General features: G+C 42.8%; 2 protein-coding genes across 2 annotated transcripts in view; one reads left to right on the plus strand and one right to left on the minus strand.

The window, feature by feature from the left end:
- pvalb7 (parvalbumin 7) overlaps positions 1–10,411 on the plus strand; it is a 28,031-nt gene extending 17,620 nt beyond the window's left edge. Inside the window, exons 2-5 of the mRNA XM_048248528.1 lie at positions 8,347–8,415; positions 8,585–8,717; positions 9,530–9,639; positions 9,884–10,411. Of these exons, the coding sequence (XP_048104485.1) occupies positions 8,355–8,415; positions 8,585–8,717; positions 9,530–9,639; positions 9,884–9,909 (330 nt within the window). The 5' untranslated portion in view covers positions 8,347–8,354 and the 3' untranslated portion in view covers positions 9,910–10,411. The remainder of the gene's footprint in view (positions 1–8,346; positions 8,416–8,584; positions 8,718–9,529; positions 9,640–9,883) is intronic.
- Positions 10,412–10,469: 58 nt separating this feature from the next.
- Positions 10,470–20,673, minus strand: baiap2l2b (BAR/IMD domain containing adaptor protein 2 like 2b). Its single transcript, XM_048248688.1, has 15 exons — positions 20,617–20,673; positions 19,753–19,828; positions 19,353–19,439; positions 18,003–18,064; positions 17,838–17,909; positions 15,842–15,931; positions 14,737–14,868; positions 13,719–13,823; positions 13,397–13,504; positions 12,558–12,757; positions 11,788–11,853; positions 11,592–11,645; positions 11,213–11,480; positions 10,975–11,021; positions 10,470–10,870 (listed from the first exon to the last, which is right to left on the minus strand). The coding sequence occupies exons 1-15, from the start codon at positions 20,668–20,670 to the stop codon at positions 10,795–10,797; spliced, it is 1,497 nt and encodes a 498-aa protein (XP_048104645.1). The 5' UTR covers positions 20,671–20,673; the 3' UTR covers positions 10,470–10,794.
- Between the last annotated feature and the right edge of the window lie 1,481 nt (positions 20,674–22,154).

Here is a 22,154-nt window from a genome sequence, read left to right on the forward strand (position 1 = left end):
AAGTCACAAAGGCCTGCAAAAAGAGGTAAAAGGTAGGCCTACTTCTGAGACAATGTGGCAAAACATGTGTGAGTCACAGAATGTAGGCCTAATGTAATGATATTCAGTTTACATACAGCCTACTGCTGAAACTGAAAGATATTTTATAGGCTACCAACCAAACAATAAGTGAAAGGTGGACATACAGTAGAATACTGTACCAGAGAATTGAACTCAGTTCCCCGATAAGGAACAGTCATTAGCTTAAAAGCCAATGATTATTATGTACTTTCCTTTATTTAGGATTGAACAAAACATGAAATGACAATGCCATTATATGACTTCATATGAAATATTGTAGGCCTAGGTGCAGTATGCAATTCTAATCCATTAAGTTGTTCAGATTCCTCAAACTGCTCTTCATGGTCTTAGTTGTCCATTCAGTGTGTGCACTCAGTAATAGTCTGATGTGTATACTATATGGTGTGGGTTAATTCAATGGCAAAACATCAACTACTTTCCACCATCATTGCAGACAAGGTGAAGATCAGTGATAGTTGTCATGGTAACCAGAAAGTGGCCTCTGATCAAACATGGTTTATGATGAAAGTAGAAGAAGCTGTGAAGTGGGTCGGAGGGTCGGATGGGTTGGATATACAAGTTTATGAAACTAACCCTGAACTTTCAACTTTTTGAGACAAACATTCTACCAGTGCCAAGGGAATGCTGATTGTAAGCAGAACCCCTGACCCAAGTGAAAGCTTCACACAGATGAATATACACGTGACGCAACGCAACAAAGTCTTTATCTGGGGCTCAAGTGGAGGCCATGCCCTCAGAACCCCCTTTTGTTTGCTGTGCCATAATGTCTCCACTAGATGGCGTTACAGTGGAGTCATTCCTTGACTACCAAATTCGGTGTACAAGGTGTTTTAGGGCAAGTTGAAATTTAAGAACACATGGCACTCAGCAGTAGTTACAGTTTGATCAAACAAGGCATCATTTTCAAGTCTTTTTGTTAGTATGTCCTGTTATATTAGATAATATTCAGCAGCACTTCACTTAGACAGGGAAATGTCATGTGGGTTTTATGTGTGTGTGTGTGTGTGTTGGGGAAGGGTTGGCGGGGGGCATACTTATACATTCCATATTTATGTTTGTCCCACAATAAAGCCTTACCTTTAAGAGACAAGACTTCATACACCAAAGCTATGTCCAAAGCAATCGCGGCAAGTGGCAGCAAATGTGACCTTAATACACACGCAAGCAAATCTTACGACACTACTGTTCAGGACGAATTTAACTCCAAGGTCATGGCAGCTGTGAGATTTTTTCTACTCATGATCGTGTGAAGAGTGAAGGATGATACTTTGTACATGTGCAAATAATTCTCTCTCTCTCTATGTATGTGTGTGTGTGTGTGTGTGTGTGTGTGTACTGTTACAGCTTGTCACTTCAATAAGAAATGGTGTGAATGTCATGATTAGGACACATGGCTGTGCAAAAAAAATACGGATTGACTGACGTGCTGGCACACTGTGCTAACATACACATGGTCATGTTCACATTGTTGACACCATGTCCCTCCAGAAATCTGAGGAGAGATAGAGTGACTTAAAAAAAGAAAATAGAAAACAGTTGAAGGATGAGGCTGACATTGATACTGTAGGAACAAATATCACACAGGGCATACCATGAAAGCAGCAGTTCACAAAATCTATTACTGTTATTAATTGCTTTGGTAAATCTCTCAAATCGTCCTTAACACTTTCTACAAGACCACCTCAAAAGCCTGTAACTCTCAAAATAATTACTTTATGTCTGAAAAATAAATACACCAATTAGGGTTCAGTTACATGGATAACTGAACACATCATGGATATTTATGATTAAAGTAAAGTCTTTTGAGAAATCAGTTGAGAAAAAGTGTCGACTTTAGGATATTTTTAAAGCTGTTTTACTTAAACTAAATATGAGCTTATTTATTGTACTATTTAATGAATGTGTCATCATGCTGTTGTTGCACAAATGAAGAGCCTTTTTTAATATGGCAAAAAAAGAAACGATGACGGAAACTCACCTTGATTTCAGGATCATGAGTAAAGCAGCGATAACATGGTCAGAGACACAGATGCAGAGACACACACACACACAGACACACACAGCTGTGGCCCATTTCTGCCCAGTGTGCTGTCTCCCATTCTGCACCTGTTTCAGGGAGAGATCCCCCACACCTGCTGGAGTAGCACTACAACAGTAGCAGCATTACGCATTACCTAAACCTTTTAAGCCTTCCTGTCTCTCTCTCTCTCACACACACACACACACACACAGATAAAGACACACACGCACACACACATGCAGGCAGGCAGGCACGCACACACAGACACACGCACACACACACACACACACACACACACACACACACACACACACACACACACACACAAACACACACACACACTTTAATTATTTACTATTCTGTTTTTAGGTAGCTTTTAAAATGGTGTATTACTCCAATGTTTACTCATATCTCATTAACTAGGGAATTTAAACCACTGACCTCGGGAAGGCTTCTCCAAGTGCTTTATTAATATGGCTTATTATCATCCTAAACATTTAACAATACTAACATGTCTGCCCTTCAGTCCTTCCTGCTCTGTGGTGGTTCATGTCCACTGTAATGTCCATGCCAAACGTCCATCTATTCTGTCCTCTGTGCGTCTCTCTCTCCATATTGCATGGACGTTATTGCATAGATGTTTGTTGGTTGCTTTGCGTATCTGTTTCCAGTGCTATTTATGTCCTTCTGTGTCCTCCCTCTCCCCCTTTCTCTCCCTCTCTTCCTGCTCTCCTTAATCTCTCTCTCTCTCCTCTTTTCTCCTCCAAAGCCTGCCTCCAAGAGTGCCCACAGCAAAGTGCTGAGGCAGGGAAATGTAATCGGGCACTGGGGAAAATAGCGTGATAGTGTGGCACTCCCTGGACACACTGAACACAGGGGGCAGGGAGTACAGTTGAAACTGACCAGAGGGAGGACAAGTCCTCTTTGTCAGCTCTTACCTTTCCATGAGCTCCACTCAATGCTAACTTCACACTAGAAGCACCATAAGTTTATTCCAACCGTAAGCGGTCATTTTGTACATTTTGTACTTTCTAAACAGTCAAAATGATCATCTTTAAACCATTGCTGTTTTAGCAAGGTATGGAAATATACATAAAAGAACAAGTGTTTAGAACTCATAGGAGACTTTGGGCTGAAATTGAGGTTGACTCATTCTCACTTCTTTTCCTTCACTGAACAAAATAGGAATAGATCAATAGTATTAGCTATTCTACTTAAGTATTATTTCTCAAAAGTACATCACAGCATGCTATTGGGTCATGGATTATGATTTTCATCTGTGATTTGCTATTTCTGACTGCGGTCTATTTTTTATTCGCTATATTTTCACCTTGACAGTTAACAAATATTATCTTTGCGTTTGATCTAAGAAAGACAGAGAAATGATATCTAAACACCTATAGGGACAGAGTTTTAATTTCTACCACACAGGGTGCCAAGACACCAACTGCACAGCCTTGGAGGCCTCTTTAAAAGGCAAGCTCCTTCTGACGCAGCTCAGGAGACTGTCTCTATATTAGCTAAGCTCCAGGGTTCATCAGATTACTTGCCTCCTTTTTCTCCTCCTGCCTTCCATCATTTCATCTTTCATCCTCCCTTGACATTCACAGCCATGATCCTGATTGTCATGGAAACATAATATCAATATTCAAGGCCCTGGGTGTTTTGTGGACATAAGTAGATACCAAAGGACATACAGTGTCTGGGCAGAAACTCGAGAGAGAGACAAGAGGAAAAGACAGAGACGAAAGGAAGGCAAATTTAGGATGAGAACTTGATATCTCTTTGTGTGTGTGTGCCAGGGCTTGAAACCAATACTCGCTCCCATGCCAAATGTGGGTGAAAATGGACTGCTAGAGGTTTGCTGCCTCTCAGCCAGAAGAAATTAAAAAGTGAAGCTAAATTATTTCTGCGGACATATAGTCACATTGTGGTGACTGTACACTTTTAAAGCTATTTAAAATAACTATTTTAAAGTACCTGTTCTCTAAATGTAGTTTAAGACTACCTATAAACTGACTTTTAATGGTTGCTGAAGATTCTTCTAGACCCCTAGGGGGTTGTATGTATTTAAGATTTGGTGGTGACTTTATGGCCGCCATTACTACAGGGCAGAGTGGGGAAGCTGTGGAATGGAGTCCCATCTGTCATATGTGATGAGGTGAGTGGGTGTCAGGTGGAGGCTAGGGGCATAAGGACAGACCCCTCCCAACCAGTGAATTTGAGGAGACACTATACACAAACAGACAGAAACACTTCAATGTGTCACCTTAATGTCAAGTGACAGCATGCACACCAATGAATTTCTCTTGTGGCCTTGGTTGTCAGCAGCTCAAAGAAAAGGAGGCAATTGTTAGTTTGGTTAACAGAAAGAGAGACAAACTAACCTGCAAGTTCCCCTGTGAGATGAGGTTGATAGAAAAGAGAGAAAGACAGAAAGAGAGAGAAAGAAAGAGAGAGAGAGAGAGAGAGAGAGGGTCAGAGAGCGAGAAACTCTGTGCCAATGCTTGTAAAGGTGCACATAGAACAAAACACATGGGAATTTATAGTCTGAGAAAGGCTTATTATTATTATTATTATTATTATTATTATTATTATTATTATTATGTGATAGATGAAGGGGAAGTCATCCTGGGATGTGTTTGCCTGCATGGGCCTGTCCTGTTGCTATACAGTTTCTTTGTGTGTCTATTTTAATAGTTATATACATGGGACTAGAGCAGTTACTCTGTCCATCAGCACCGTTGGGATGGGACTGGTATTGAAACAGGAACACAGGAGGGTGTGGCATTTGGAAGCTGCGGGTAATGGGGAACCGGACTTTATTCCCCGAAAGAGTGTACTTATATTCAGCTGTTCTTGTTGTGAGTTCATTTCAACCGCAAACACAAAACGACACCAGTAAAGCATGTTTGACAAGACTGATATGAAGAGGGAGGGAGTGACAAAAAGATATACAGAGAAAGACCGATAGACTAAGAGGAAGCAATGGAATGACAAGTGATCACAGGCATCCCCAGGAAGGGATGTGAGCTAACTGAGGAGGGTCAGATTTGAGTGCTCCTGAGATGAGGGGGGAGGGGGTAGAAATACACAAAAAAAAAATATGACAAAAAGAGAGGGATGGTAAAGATGAAAGACACCAATGCTGAAATGCTGAAGATGAAAAAGAGTTCAAAATGACTACAGCAAGGTGGAGGGACAGATCTGGAAACAAAGAGCAAGCAAGAGAGAGTAGAGAGTTTGGGCTCTGATTATTAATAGTGCAGTGAGTGTGGTTTCACACTGGGCGCCACACACACACACACACACACACACACACACACACACACACACACACACACACACACACACACACACACACACACCTTCCCTCTGTCCTGGGCTGGGACCCTCTAGATCTCCTAAAATGGACCAGGGTATATAAGAGAAACAGTGGCCCCTCCAGCCCACCTCTGTCTCATTCTCTCTCTTCACTCTCCATCCTCAGCTCTTTCTCTCCCTCTCTCCACATCCCTCATCAAGCAGGTAAGACAGGGGTCCAAGCATGGGGGTCCTACAGAACTGAGAGGACATTTAGGGTCAGGATGTAGAAGAATCTTTTTCTTAAAATGTCATGTGTGGGATATGACTGAAAATATCATGATCAGACTTGCATGGAATCTCTCACTGGCTGATGTCAATATTGGTTTCATTTGAATTATTAATTATCAGAGGTAGTATTGATGAACAATTTCTTCAAGATGTCTTCAGTCCTAAATCATTACTACATCAGAGCTAATTTATTTATTTAACCCAAAACATATGTGGTTGGTGTGCTGAATTAAATTTGATATTTGATTCTTATTTCAGAATTGAATATACTGAATCAGTAATTTATTTAAATTTTAAATTATAACAATAATCATACTATACCAATTGTTCCACTCTGTGATATTGTAACATATCTCATTAAATATGTATGATCTCTTTCCAAATTCCCTACAAGTGTGAACTACAGTATGTAACAATATATTTGCAGCAAAACTACTCTTGTCATCACTTATATATATCATGAAGATTAGTGCAATCCCATTTTAGGTGAGGATTAATGGAAGTGACACCATTTTGTATGCCTATATGATTTAGCATAGATTAGCTCAAATACAAAATTAAGTAATAGTTCTCTTCATTAAATTAAACAGCATATTTAATATGAGATAATATGTTTTAAAAATAATAACATGCAAGCACTTTAATATGTCATTTTATGTACAATATAAATGCTCCTCTTAATGATGCTTCAGTAGTAGTTGTTGGATGTGAGGTTAAATAACCCAGTCAGTAAAGTGTTTGTTGAGGTCAAACTCTGCGCTCTCTGGAGAGGATAGCCACTCTGTATTGCCAAGGGACTCCAAATGTCATGAAAGTTTATCCTCTGTGATCTCAGCCTTGGTTTACGTGTGCACATACATATGCAAGACACATTCACACACACATATGCGTGCATGCACACACACACATACATCCAGACAGAGGGATAGAGTTCCTCGTGCAGCATAACACATTCTCCAGAGATCTTTTTTCTGCCCAACCCACCACTCATACTCTAGGAACTTCACTCCACACACACACTTCTTTGACACACACTTTCTTTGAAACTCTCTCTCTCTCTTAAACACACACACCCACACACACACACATGATGTTTATGCTGAAGTGTTTTTGTGCTGAAGTAGCTCAGACATTAAATACCAGACTAAGGTGTCTTTGTACTGTGGTTTCAGCTTCACAAACACTGGATAGGAAAGATGTACTGTATAGGAAAGACAACAGCAATCTTAGCAGCTGCAATTCAATGAACTTAGAAGGAGCATGTTTTCCTGTGGTCACTTAAGTTTCAGACAGATTGGCCTAATTTATTCATGACCGTGCTCTTCAAATGACCGTGGCCTTGTTTTTATACCAAAATAACCGTGTGGCATAGTGAAGACATCTTATGAGTAACCCGAGGCACCGGCAGCAGTGTTTGGCTTCGGCTCTCAGTTGTTCAAAGGGACCCGAGGCAAAGGAACACTGGAACCAACAAATAAGAACGCCGGACAGGAAGGAGACGGCAGCTCTCAGGGTTACGCTAGAAGCCGTCAGTGCAGATAAGAGTAATTGAAGTAACGGCCGTGTCCAGTATCCCAGGCCCGCGCCCAGCCACTCATGATTGTTGGTGTAACGGTGCCAGTGGAATTGGATGGGTTTACTCCTGCTGATTCTTGAATTACTGAGGATCTGACAGGGAGGTACTTTGCTGTATGACAATTACGACAAGGTGCCTTTACAATGGCTCTATTCATTGAGTTAGGACAACATGCATAAAGATATATTGCACCTTCCAATGTCGTACTTGTGTTGACAGGAGGTCTACCAGAATGAATCAGATATCTGCTCATAATCTTAAGCTTACATGCTTTAATACAGTAATATAATATATAGATTTATATATATAGATGTGCAGTAAACTGACCGTTTTGAGCAGCAATGTTTGGTGTCTGTGTGCATACAGTACTTACAACCAGTCACTAGTCCATCCATCACTCAGCAGTAGTGGGGTGCCAATGGGATCCTGCAGAGATGCTTTGGCAGGTGTGAAGGCACCACAGACAAAAACAGACTAGACATCATCAGTGAAAGATCTAGTGAGAGTGTTAGAGGCCGATCATAGCTCGCCAGTGGTTTGTAAGCAAATGTTTTACAGCATTAGGGATATTGATAGGAGCCACAAAGACCAGGCTGGACATGCGAAGAGGAGCCACAGGGACAGTGAAAGAAAAGCATGACGCATGAAGGAGAAGTATGTGTGAAATGTAAATAGAGAAAGGACAGCCACCTGAAATCAATCCCAGCAAATAGTTCACGGGCTGAACAGGAGAGAAAAACAAATCAAATGAAGTTGGCAAACACTTCTCAGTTGGATGAGGTACCACTGTTTCTAAATGTGTGTGCACACTCAAGGGCATCTATGCATGGCATTTCTCTGGCACAAGCATGAAGAACTCTCAAGTAAATACTAATGTTCAATTTAACATAGCATCCTAGCACAAGCCTGAATATTTTGCCAAGTGTTGATATATATTTAGTATATGCAATCGTTCAGTATATAATAGCTCTGTGACAAATGTCTATTCCTGAAAAAAATGTAAATGTTACTGGATGCTGCCTAGTTCACCATCATCTTTAAATAGCTTTCACTTTCTTATTTCCTTGTTTTTTAGGTGCCAAGATGGCGATGAAAGACTTTTTGAAAGAAGATGATATCAAGAAGGCTCTTGATGCATTCAAGGGTAAAAGTGCTCTTTTCTGCTTGAAACTGTGATCAGCTTATGAAAGATTTCATGATTTAAATTTCATTTTTTTTCTCAAGTATGTGACATGTGTCAGTTTACTACTGAGTGTGTATTCATGTGTAATGTACTGGATGTGTGATTAATATCTTCTCTCTACCCTGAACAGCGGCAGAGTCCTTTGACTACAGGAAGTTCTTTGACATGGTGGGCCTGAAGGCCATGTCTGCTGATAACGTCAAGCAGGTCTTCAAGGTGCTGGATGTTGATGAGAGTGGCTACATTGAAGAGGAGGAGCTCAAGTAAGAAACAACAGATGAAAACACACAAACCTAGCACACTAATACATGGCAATACAATTAACACATGTAAACGTGTGATTACTCTTTACCACTGAACAATCCTGCACTTGCTGTACATATTCACCATTTTAACAACAAGCATCCCGTACTCTCATTCAGTAACCACACACAAATTAATAAAGAACATACCCAACTGATTAGATTAGAACCAACCCTTCGAAACATCCAGTTTGATGGCATTAGGAGTTTCTGTACATGCAATGTAATGGAGTCATTAATGCACTCCCACAACGGCAAACATTATATTAATCCTCTGTATAAATGCACACACATGCACACACACACAAACCCCCGCGGTACACTGAAGCAGTGTTGTGACGGTCGCACCCAAACTGGACACAGACTCATGAACCACGGGCGCTGACGCCTTTTGCTTGGACACACTCTATTTGGTAGGGAGGTCAGAGCTATACTTATACAGAGTGCAGTCCTGCTGAATCAATTTTAGAGCTGCCTTCTCTCCGTACTTTTATGCAATTTTCCCATCAGCCCTCCAAGGGCACTGAGCGATATGGGCGCCACTGGCAGGAGATAAATATTGATCACCTCACCGTGGAGGCATTTCAGCTTGACACACACAGTCAATCTGGCCCGCAGCCGCGGGTATTAGCCTCTATAGGCTGCATTTATCACCAGGAAGAACTGTCTGTCAGTGGCAGTGCCAAGCCTCTGAGGGGGTTGCCAGGTTGGTCAGGGATGACAGTGCTAAAGAGGGCAATGTGAAGCCCTAACTTGCCATGGTTGTGTTCCAGGTTTGTGCTGAAGGGCTTCTCCTCAGAGGGAAGAGATCTGTCCGATGCGGAGACCAAAACATTCCTGTCAGCTGCCGACAAGGATGGAGATGGAAAAATCGGCATTGATGGTGAGACTGAGACACCCGTTCCACGTGTGCGTCTCTATGTACACAACTGCTATAGAGGCACACTTCCTCTTAGTGATTCACATGTACATGCAATGTAATGGAGTCATTAACGCACTCCCACAATGGCAAACATTACATTAATCCTCCATATAAATGCACACACTCACATTCCAGTTGTGTCTTTCTGAGATAACTTCCAAATAGTGAACTCATCTTTATTTTATGTTGTCTTTTTTTCTTCCAGAGTTCGAAGCCCTGGTACACGAGTAACAGGCATATCCCTGGCCGCCCCCACTGGCTACCTCTCCTCTCCCTCTCCTTGACCCCGCGTCTCTCCCCCCACCTGACCCCTGTCCTCCCCTCTAGGCCTCCTGGTCTGGCGAGAGAGCCACCACCAGAGAGCTTCAGCAGGGGGCGACAGAGAGGCAGCAACCACCAACAAACCTCTCTATTTATTCCATCCCCCTTTTTATACAAACACACTGTGCGTGTCGACGTCGTCTTTTATTTAAAGTACACTATGATTTCACTTTTGCTCACCTGAACCTGAGTCTACCTATCGTAGTCTTATCACAGACAGTAGTCATTCTCTGGCCTCCCCCCCCTCCCCCCTCTCTCTCTGCCATGACTTGCATACCCCCCACCTCCCCATCCCCCTGCTGAGCGATAAAATATGATTAAATATGCCAATAAAACATGAAAATGATGACAATGAGCTTCAGTTATGAAGAGGGGAATGATCCCAATGAGAAATAAAACAATGTCTTGAGTACACTGATTGAATACATTTATTTTAATGGCCTGGTTGTTTTAATGATTTGTGAGTTATATTGTCTCCACATGGGCAAAAATCACCAGGGCATCTTAGGACACACAATTTACAATTGCATCATTAACGTCATTGTTAGTGAAATTTGAAAGAAATTTTTCAAAAAGTCTACTTTAAAGTAGCAGTCAAATAGAAACCCACCAAACGTTCAAGACCTAAGAACACTTTCAACAGCACACCTACATAAACGTACATTTCATATACTAAAGGCAATGTTAAATATTTAATTTCATCACTTACAAGGTGCTCCTCATATCACTTCCAAAGAAGTGAAATTTATCTCACTTTGGGTCATTGCACCTAACCATTGCAGGTTTTTTCTAGATTCATTGAATCCGTGGGGCAGATCTGTCATTGGTGGTGGTTGGGCGAAGCTTCACTGTGGCAAATGGGTTGGTGCCCCTATGAGAACCCAATAAAGAAAAGTTAAGTGAGGGGAAAGGCACAAGCACACATGCACCTGCTAACACCTGTTAACCGTATGGACAAACCAAGAGCTGCGTCACCTTGGGAAGAGTGGGTTTTCTGGTAACGTCCCATGAGGAGTAGATCTCTGAAATATGGAATGTGACACACAGTCACACACATACCTTTTACTCAGTGCACTATATACAGTGATAGAAGTTGATATATCAATACTTCATTATTGTTCAAAAATATTATTAATACATTGATTAAAATAAAACATTCTATAAGCAACACATTATATAGACTACAGTACAGATGAAGCTGGCCAATGCTAACCCCAGAGCTGGAGTCCGTTTTCCTCTCAGGGAGTGGAGAGACGGGAGGTTTCAGCTCCATTGGTGTCTTAGGGGGAGGAGGCGGAGGAGGAGGAGGAGGAGGTGGGGCTGGGAGTGTGACATCAAAGCCTTTGATGTTTGGTTTGCTGTCAAAATGAGACTCGGCCCTCCTATCAGGCAAAGGAGAGACTGACCGGACGTCCACAGATGCCCTCCGAAGTGGAGTGACAGGGGGCGGGATTTCACTGTAGCTTTTCTGATTGGTTTTGCTTTCATATGAGAACTCAGGAAGGGGAGAGACCGAGCGAATGTCAACTGAGCTCCTTCGGACAGGAGTAGTCGGGGGTGGGATTTCGCTTCTGGCGTTGACTTTGTCTGACTGGTCAGCCGTTTCAAATATATTGTTCATGCTGTGGCTTCGAATAGAGGCCCCACTGCAGATAGAAAGGTCAAGAGGTCACAGAGGGAAGATGAACTCAAGCCAAAGCAATAGTGGAACTGACTGATGTGTAGAGTCAGTTGAGCTGACTGTACTATCAGTGTTGACTACATAGCTTCAGGTTGTAGTTTTCTCACCCAGAGCCTGAAGGCTGGAGGAAGTCCTCCAGGGGAGCCACATAGCCAGCGGGGAACCAGCCCTGCCTGCACACGAGGAGGACCAAGCACACACAGCAACACAGCGACACCTCAATACACAACAACACCTCAATAAACAACGACACCTCAATACACCACACATAACAACACCTCAATACACAACGACACCTCAATACACCACACACAACACCTTAATACACAACAACACCTCAATACACCACACACAACAACACCTCAATACACAACGACACCTCAAAACACCACACACAACACCTTAATACACAACGACACCTCAATACACCACACACAACAACACCTCAGTACACCACACATAACAACACCTCAACACACCACACACAACAACACCGCAGTACACCTCACTGGAAAGATTCCCCCTCTAGCCACCAGGTAGCCAAATAGACTGAAATGCAGAAAGTCTCTCAGAATTAACATTTAATATGGGGTAGGGCACTTATCAAAAATATATCTTCCCAAGTATACTGTGTGCCTTTTATGAGTATATGTGTTCAATCAAATTCCTAACATCTAAGTCAGCAATTTGATGCAGTTGAGTGACAGGGACCTAGTGCAAAACAAACGTCTCTGTCAGCAATAACCTTGTGGCAGAGAGGGAGGGTGCATGCCGTAAACACCCTGACACTGTGCCAGGCTGCCTGAGCTGTGAATGACTGAGGTGCCCTGAGGCGGCCGACTCTTATCGGGGCCGGTGAAGGGCCAGTGGTGCTCACCGCAGGCTGCTGTCCAGACGGCCGTACAGCCAGCCGTTACGGGGCTCGGGCAGCAGCACGGTGATGGTGTCGCCGCAGGAGAAGGGCAGGAGCACAGGGTTGGAGGAGGCGGGATGGGCGAGGAGCGTCCGCATGGGCCGACCCCCACTCAGACCCAGAGACTCCCCCACAGAGCTGGAGCGGGAACGACTGGGCCGGAGCTGGGGGAGAGAGAGAGAGAGAGAGAGAGGGAGAGGGAGAGGGGGAGAAAGAGAGAAATAGAGAGAGGGAGGGAGAGAGAGGGGGAGAGAGGGGGGAGAGGAGAGAGAGAGAGGGGGAGAGAGAGAAGGAGAGAGAGAGAGGAGAGAGAGAGGGAGGGAAAGAGAGAGGGAGGGGGAGAGAGAGATAGAGAAAGAGAGGGAGAGAAAAAGAGATAGAGTGAGAGAGAGAGAAAAAGAGAGAGAGAGGGGGAGATAGAGAAGGAGAGAGAGAGAGAGGGAGAGACAGATAGAGAGAGTGGGAGAGAGAGAGAGAAAGAGATGGGGAGAGGGATCAAAAGAAAGGACAGTAATCTGTGTATATAACTGGTTATGTAAGAGCACCACACCCTAAAGATAATACAGAACACATGTCATAGATATGAGTGTCATGAGAATCATTAGTAATGGAGAAAGAGTCCATATATAGACTTATGTTATCTCCAGGTCATCATTCCAAACATTTTTTTACTTCTCACGCCTTCACTGAGATGGTGAGTGATTGTGAATCATGAAACAAAACCTTAAAAAATGAACACACTGACGATCATTTCTTCTCAGGCTCTATACATGCTTGACTCTACGGCATCAGTAGTGCAATGCATTCCTCCTACCCCTGGATGGCACTCTTCCCAAAGGCTGCTGCTCTCGTCCAACTCTATCCTCCTCTCTTTCCCCAGTCTGCAGCAGCATTGTCAGAGAGCTCCTCAGCTAAGCACAACAGAAGACAAACAAACACGTGTCATGTCCTTAAGACTGCCAGGGAGTGAGATGCTTTTGCTGTCCAGTAATAGAACCATTTATTTGAATCTCCACTGACAGTAGTGGAGCAGTGTGTCTCACTGCAAATGCTGTAGTGTATGAGGAATTGTATTCATTATGATGGAAGTCACTGCTCATCATCTCTTCCCCCTCCTCTTCTCACCTGGGCCTCTTGGTCGAGGGGTGTGGGGGTCCGTGGTCTGGCTGATCTGCTCTCATTGACCTTCTCTTTCCAGCCCTCACCTTTCTGGTGCAGTGAGGCACCTGTCTGAAACAGGCGGCACGTTCAGGTTATGCTCAGCCATTCCTAGTAAGAATGTTCCTGAATAAAGTGTGTTGAACAAATTGTTCTGGACTATAAAGGTAGAGAAGACACTGCTGCTCTGAGTGAATGTGAGGTATGAGTGTGTGTGTGTGTGTGTGTGTGTGTGTGTGTGTGTAGGCCCTATCCTATTCCTCCTGGCGCCAAGCGCGACGCAAGGCTTGTTCTTATCTTACACCCAATTCAGTGATGAAGTTTTCGCCATGCACTCCACTTGAATTGGACATGGCGCCCACAGGTGTGTCAATTAAAGAAATAGGTGTTGTCTGGTGCCTGATCCAAAAATCGATATCTTACACACCCTCTAAAAATCATTACGCCACTGACCAAGAAAAACCTGGTCTAAAGTGAAAGGCGCAAAAGCACAGCTAAAGACGCACTGTCACAAGATGTGACCAGAGTGAAGTTAGTTTCACTTTGCCTATGAGTTCAAATAATAGATGCATGTAGGCTATACTCTGCTAGTCACACACAGGTTTTAATAAAGCAAAGTTTGGGGGAATGTTGTGTACACGGTCTTGTGTGCAAACAGATTCCTTCAAATGTACTGACTGTCAAAATTGCTTGCTGTTAAAGTGAACAAGTGTCACTCTCATTGGTTTAAAGGAAGTTACGGCCAAAACACACCCATGACTGATTAAGAAACAACCCTTTTGAACAATGCGCCTGGCCTCTGGTCACAAAACCACGGCGTTAAATTAGAGAATGTGGACTGGACACACCTTAAACTTTGTGTCTCTAAACAGGCGTTTCAGATCTCTATATCCCTGTGTGTGTGTGTGTTTGTGTGTGTGTGTGTTTTGTGTGTGTGTGTGTGTGTGTGTGTGTGTGTGTGTGTGTGTGTGTGTGTGTTTTCTACCTTGTTGATGAGGAAGAGCAGGGACTGCGTGAGGCCGCAGTGTTTCTCTGCCAGGAAGCGGTAGCGTCTCTCCTCCTCTTTCAGGATCTCATGGTTACTCTGTCTCAGATACTGCATGTACTCACTGCTCTCCTGAACCACACACACACACACACACACACAAAGCAGAGACACACACACACACACACACACAAAGCAGACACACAGACACACAGACAGACAGACAGACACACACACACACACACACACACACACAGGCCTTTCAGTGCTGTAGTAATACTACAAGAGCTTCCCAACTAAGCTAATGTAAGCAGAATTAGTGACCTCATTATAGGCAGGGCAAGGAAACTACTAGTCAAACGTCTGGTGTGGCTCAAGAATTGCAAACATTTTTACATTACATGACATTACTAATTTAATAATTTAATGACATTACTAATTTAATAATGTAATGTTGTCTGTAAGTTCCATAGATTGTGGCAAGGCAATTGAATTTATGGGGCAGTCGTGGCCTACTGGTTAGCGCTTCAGACTTGCAACCGGAGGGTTGCCGGTTCAAACCCTGACCAGTAGGTACGACTGAAGTGCCCTTGAGCAAGGCACCTAACCCTCACTGCTCCTCGAGCACCGCTGTTGTTGTAGGCAGCTCACTGCGCCGGGATTAGTGTGTGCTTCACCTCACTGTGTGCTGAGTGTGTTACACTAATTCACGGATTGGGATAAATGCAGAGACCAAATTTCTCTCACGGGATCAAAAGAGTATATATACTTATACTTATACGTACTTATACATTACATTTGGCTGACGCAAACAACTTACAACATGGTAAACAGTTTAAAGCTTTTTAAAACAATTCTCCCAACAATTCTAGAACAATTTAAAAGGTAGAGTACAATAAGAACAAGTGCATCATTGAGTGCTGTTTTTATACAGTCAAGTGTTCTAGTTGGAAATGCTAGAATTAGCAAGGCTAGTTTGTAAGTGCTATGAGAGGATATATTCTCTGAGGAGCTGTGAGTTTTTTGAAGATGAGGGATTTTAAGTGATCACACTGTCAGCAGAGGTCAAAGATAAATGTCTATGTAGTACTGGGTTGACATTCACCAGCGAGTCTCTGAAAGCTCCTCTTCTTAACTGTCTCTCCAGAGCTGCGGCCTGGTTCCTCACTTCAAGCTCATACACCCTTCTGCTGCCCTGTTGGACACACACACACACACACACACACACACACACGCTTAGATAAACATTTCCTGTCCACACTACATATATAACACTCTCCCCCTAAAGCTATATATGTTCTTCACTCCTCAAACACATAGTCCTCGTGCTTTGCACTCTCCTCTGGGTCACAGCTGTCAGTCACCCACTGTCACAAACACACCACCCCACTGCAGAAGCTGAAGGACTTATAGCGCACACACTAAGGCTGTATGTATGTATGTGTATGTGTATAGTATTTGTATGTGTATTTGTATGCAGGGTGCGATTTGTAGGGGGGGATGGTGAGGATTCCCCCCCCCTCTGGTTTTCCTATTCCTACCTCTGCTAAATTATTTTTATCGTCGGGGGGACAACATTTATCCCCCTCTGCCCCTCATATTGATTAATGCTACTTCATATAAGTAAAGCGCTGCAACGTGAGAACAGTCTAGTAGGCTAGCCTACATAATAATCTGACATCAGAAACGCACCGTCACCGTCAGCACTGATGCTGCTGACACAGTGGCTGCGTGATAACTTAATTTGGCCTTGATCGTGCAGGACATTTCAGAATGTCGAGTGTGTAATCCATCATAAATGGCTAGGTTCAATGGAAAAGTTAGCTGGACAAATGAAAGAAAACGAGAAGGATTCAGTAAAGCGTAATAATGTTTTAGAACCTTCAAAATTAGAAAACTGATGCAACTGAGATGGAGGACAACTGCACGTAGAGTAGAACGTAGGCCTATTGTCCGAAGGAACCTACATTAAATGAGGAGATATTTGCTGAATGTCACAAAAAGTGTTACAGAAATTGCTTGGCATCGCTTATTCAATGGCTCTCTACCGAAACACCTGTAGTTTGCGGAGGACGAACGAGAAAGCACTAGTTTGATAAATCAGCCAGTAGTAGACAAATAACTTTTAGAAATAATCTGTACTGCAAAAACGAATGTTGGTGGGTATTTAAACTATAGCGGGTGTTTTAACAGCTGCAAGAAAAAGAAGCTTCATGGTCTTTATGTTCTGGTTCGTAAATTATTTTCATAAAACTTCCAAGTTGCCCTATAACTTTACTCTCCAAACTCTTCACTGCACTGTAGGCAATTAACTGACAGTATGATAGGCTATTTATTTTCTGTAGGCTACAATAAACACATTTATTTTTTCAACTTTTGCAATATTACGCACTTGGCTACTGAACGCAAATCAGCGGGAGAGAGAATGCACGTAGCCTACGCAGCGTGTAACGCAATGTGTAGGCTATTTGGTTACCAACTAACACTGTTAGCCAATTCACTAACTTAAGACTTCAGTGCCATCATATACAACGTTTTTTTACACAACAAATACAGAAAGGATGGAGGCAGCAAAAGTAGAGAAGTCATTTCAGATGGGGCAAGAACAAGGTGAATTTGTATGCTTGTCAAAACGTAGTCCTACCCTGCATTAGAGGAGCTGATCATCATACCAAGCACCCTCGCTGTTTAAAGTCATACACCACGGTAAACTAAAATGTTACAAAGGTGGCAAAAATAATATAAGGTATTATTAGCCATGACATTTTTTTTTTGGGGGGTTTACAAACTTATTCAAAATCATCCCCCCCTCTGGTTTTTACACAAATCGCACCCTGTGTGTATGTACGTATGTATGTACAGTATGTATCATATACTGTACACATATACTGGATTTAAAAGCAAGTCTGCGGTGTAAAAATGTTTAACCCATTGCTGCCTTCATTGAGGACACTAGCACATACCACAGGCAGGCTACCATGTATGAGTGGAGTATTGTCCTGGAGTCATTTGCTCTCTGACCGGCGGACAGCCCAGGACACAGTGCTCTTAATCAGCTTAGGAAGTTAAAAGGCCACACAATGCGCCGTGAAGCCACTTACATCAATGTACTCCTCATCCAGCTTCACATTCTTGTCCATCGCCTGCAGCACTTCAATATGGAACCACTGGAACTGAGTGGGAGAAAGCAATGGGCCAGATCAGCTACACCCTGCCAATGATTGCACTGACAAACGTACTGCAGGACGAGGTGCAGATGCACTCACCACTCCCTCGATTTCAGCAGTCAGTCTGCGCAGAGTCTCAGAGATCTGGACCAGCACGTCACCTGCAGAGCACCCAAGGCATTAACAGGTCAACCCTGCGCTCGCCAAACCGGTAATGACCCCAAACGATGCCAGTACTGGTAGGCAAGCGGAATACAGTGCACTCTTAAACCATACACTACATACACATGAGCTGTGCTGTACAGAAGATATATGTCCCATTACGTCATTTCCCAACTATTAGCCGCGGCAAAATTAATTCAACTAAGAGGATAATAGACGGGGGCAGTTAATATGCTATTAATATGGTTTTGTTTCTTTTAACTTACATAAACACTGTCCTGTGGCTTATGATGCAGCTAATACACAGGAAATTACTGTAAATAAAACTGTATGGTGTCTGTTTCTTAACCCACTGATGAGGAAGAAGGGGAGAAACAGAGGACATGAGTTATGATTATTTAGGTAATCAGTCCTAAATAAAAGTCTTAAGAACTGTGCTAGAAATATATGTATAAATAAATATATGTAGAAATAACTTGCTAATGAAAAGGTAGTTTACATCAGAGACAATGGACGCTCCTCCTAAAGACTTTTCCATATTGAGATGGCGGTAACCATAGATGGCCTCCCCCTGGCCTTGTCAGTGTGTGTGTGTGTGTGTGTGTGTGTGATGGAAACGTGCGGGAGGTCTGAGCTAGGCCGTTGTGGTGACTAATGAGCGGAGCGCACATGGAATACTCCGCCTGTGAATTATTCAGAGGCTCAGCGCACACCCACGGTCACCTGAGCTGGACTAAAGCCATACCAAACAGGTGACGTCCAGATGCCATTACACATACCGAGGGTTTGCACTTCCAACAACCAAAGTTCACCTTTTTTTTTTTTTAAGTTCTGAACTTTGTATTACTTTGTATTATTTATTAAAAGGCTGCCCAGTGAGCTTATGACAGAGTGGCAACTCACTGGCTATTGGCAGCATGATTTGACAGACTGAGTTTTCTAGCCCTAACTTCCAACAGCATCCTTGATTTTTTATTTTCACAGACGACAGAAATGTGGGTATTTCTCCGGGCGGCACAAATTCTCAGATGGACAGACAATCAAAATGCTTCAGACGTAGGGTGGAAGGATCCTTATTGTCTTGGCAGCAGGCCAAGACCTTCAGTGAGAGAAAGACTGTTAAGTTCACTTTCATCTTCAGTTATTTAGGGGACAGCCTTGCTTTCAAAGTGCCAAAACTCTAGGCATGAATAACAGAGTTAAGAGCATCACAGTTTGGGATAGATGGCCCGTGAACATCATAACCTTATGATGCACACACACACACACACACACACACAATCTTACCCAGTGAGCGAGATGAAGATGTATGAAGAGCCTGCTCTCCCATTTTAGCGACAGCGCTAAAGTAGGCTTCACTGGTCACTGCAAGAGCTGCCAAAGAGATGAACACACTCACACACACACACACACACACACACACACACACACACACACACACACAATAAGAGTTAAATCATGTGATGGGACAAACACGCTTGGTTACTCTAGTATGATAAATTAAACCCTGTGTGAGCCAGAATACCCCACACCCTCAGCATCACTTTACAGATGATCTAGAGGAACAGGTGAGTACATACTGTACAAGAGCATGTGTGTGTGAAGCCATACAAATACTCCATCTAATAATGCACATCTACAAGACTAAGATGATATTCATTTTAACTTCAGGTTTAAAAGTACTCACATTGAAATGCTTTGACATAGCTGTTTCCTAAGGTGACCAGTTTCTGTAGGCCAGGGTTGAAATGTTCCATCAGATTCTGAAAACAAAAAACATTCAACCTTCAGTTACAAAATCCCTGCACCAAGTATGGAGATTGATAGAGGGATGGAAACAAGTATTTTATTCCCCAACCGGCTAACAAAGACAGAGTTAAAGCAACACAAAGTTATTTTACCTTAAAATAAAGGCTTCAAACTCATTTTAATTCCACACTGACCTACAATGGACAATCTGACATTGTTAATGCACGCCTGGAAGAACTGCTATTGCACTATATAATGCAGTGGGCAGGAGCGTGAACCTATTTGCTAGTGTTAGATAAACTGGGTACCCCCCTTAGCACCAGGCTTGTGCAAAATTCCAGAATTAAATTGAAACTGGCTCTTAAATTTCAATTCAATTCTTGAATTTCACTTGCATTTTAATTGAGGTAGCAAACAGGAAGCAGAATTACAATTCGAATTGTGCACAACACTGCTTAGCACTAAATGACCCTATTCACTAGTTAGATGAACTGGGTACCCCCTCAGCACTAAATGACCCTATTCACTAATTAGATGAACTGGGTACCCCCTTAGCACTAAATTACCCTATTCACTAATTAGATGAACTGGGTACCCCCTTAGCACTAAATGACCCTATTCACTAGTTAGATGAACTGGGTACCCCCTTAGCACTAAATGACCCTATTCACTAGTTAGATTAACTGGGTGCCCCCTTAGCACTAAATGTACCCAGTATGTTGGAAAACAAGGAAAATAATTTCTACACTGTGTCCAATTTGTTCCTTTTTCCACCTATCTGCCCTCAGCATTTCAAACTTACAGTGTAGACCGTGAGAGTGGACCGGTGCAGATGGTCACTGTTTGCTCCAGACATAGTGGTCACTTGGTGGGACCACAAACTAAAAAGAGCAAAGACAATCACTACATGTCTACAGAATTGTATTATCCATTGAAATATTAAGTGAACAAATTTTAATTTCTTAGAATGAAAAGTGAAACAAAAACACAATGGCTAGTAATAGCTTCTGTATTGGCACCAAAGATAAAGAGTTAGTAAAGAGAGCTCTTACCTGTGCCTCGTAAAGCCACGTCTGCTCTAACTCCTGTGTGCTCTTTCCCCCAGTGATGACACTGATGTAGGTATGCTCAATTAGTGGATAATGCTCCAGCTCTCTTAGTCTCTCTCTCCCAGTAATGAGCCTTTTCAGTCCTCTGTTATCGCTTCATATCAACGACACAAGGAGAGAGGGATGAAGAGGGGAGAGAGAGAGAGAGAGCACGAGACATTGATATGGCCCGGGGCTCTGAATAATTCAGCTTTAGCTGCCACAACAGGAGCGGCGAGGGCCTAGTGCGCAGGGAGAGCTGCTGACCTGAGGGCGGACTGGCACACCTGAGTGGCCCAGGTGACCGCGCTGCGCCGGGGCAAGAGAGCCCAGCACTTCAGCTCATCACGAGATGGACACAAGGGGGCGAACTATGCCAGGTCCCAACGCTGACGTTGGTCAATCTGAAGAGGACCGGCAACAATTTGTAGATGAAAAAAGACAACGGAGACAGTTGAGAGGGTAGATTCCACAGGTTTAATGTTTGATCCATATTTTAATCATCACTTCATAACGGGTTTAATAAACTAGTACAAAACATGAGAGCAACTCCTTCAAGGGGAAACACATGTCACTTTGGTGTTAAGACTAGAATAGTGCAAAGAGAAGGCCTGGAGCAGACCACAGGTGGAGCTTTGAAATCTCTGATTTCACCAACACACCGCTTCAGAGGTAATACATCTACATCCATACAAACAAAAAATAATGCTGTATATTAATAATACATGAATAATTCATGTTAATATTATATCAATATTTTGTACACAAAATTATGTATTTATGGAATTATGTTGTATAACTGATGTGGATAATATTACATAATTTATATTTGTCAAGATGTAAAATGGAGATAATATATGCATAGACATAGCTCCGCCTCTGACAGTGACAGCACTGAGAACAGTCAAGCAGGAGACATTAAATATTTCAATATGATGAGGATATCTGAAGGGTTTTTGCACAGTCATGTAAACTTCAATTACAGCTCTGTTATAGAGAGCGAGTTAGACCAGTGAACATGTCTGAACAACTTCAAACAGAACAAATGAATGATGGAATGGAATGCCCAGACTCCAGTTTGTCCTGTGGAGCTAGTTTGTTCTGCATAGCCACCGCATGTCATTCACCTTCTGCATGACAAGCTTCTGGTCCCAGGCTTGAATAGACATACTTCCACATTGTGCAGCGCAGCGCATTAACTTCTATTTATCAAGTTGTAACATTCGTCTTGAGGCAACAGTCATGATTGTTA

Source organism: Alosa alosa, chromosome 7 (assembly GCF_017589495.1).
Source record: "Alosa alosa isolate M-15738 ecotype Scorff River chromosome 7, AALO_Geno_1.1, whole genome shotgun sequence".
Classification (NCBI taxonomy): domain Eukaryota; kingdom Metazoa; phylum Chordata; class Actinopteri; order Clupeiformes; family Clupeidae; genus Alosa; species Alosa alosa.

Excerpts from the sequence above, each read along its gene's own strand:
- baiap2l2b (XM_048248688.1), bottom strand. The coding sequence starts at position 20,670 with ATGTCTGGAGCAAACAGTGACCATCTGCACCGGTCCACTCTCACGGTC. Across the intron at positions 19,829-20,616 it reads CCACTCTCACGGTCTACACT|AATCTGATGGAACATTTCAA; the intron begins GTAAGTTTGAAA and ends TTTTGTTTTCAG. Across the intron at positions 19,440-19,752 it reads CTATGTCAAAGCATTTCAAT|CTCTTGCAGTGACCAGTGAA; the intron begins GTGAGTACTTTT and ends TCTCTTTGGCAG.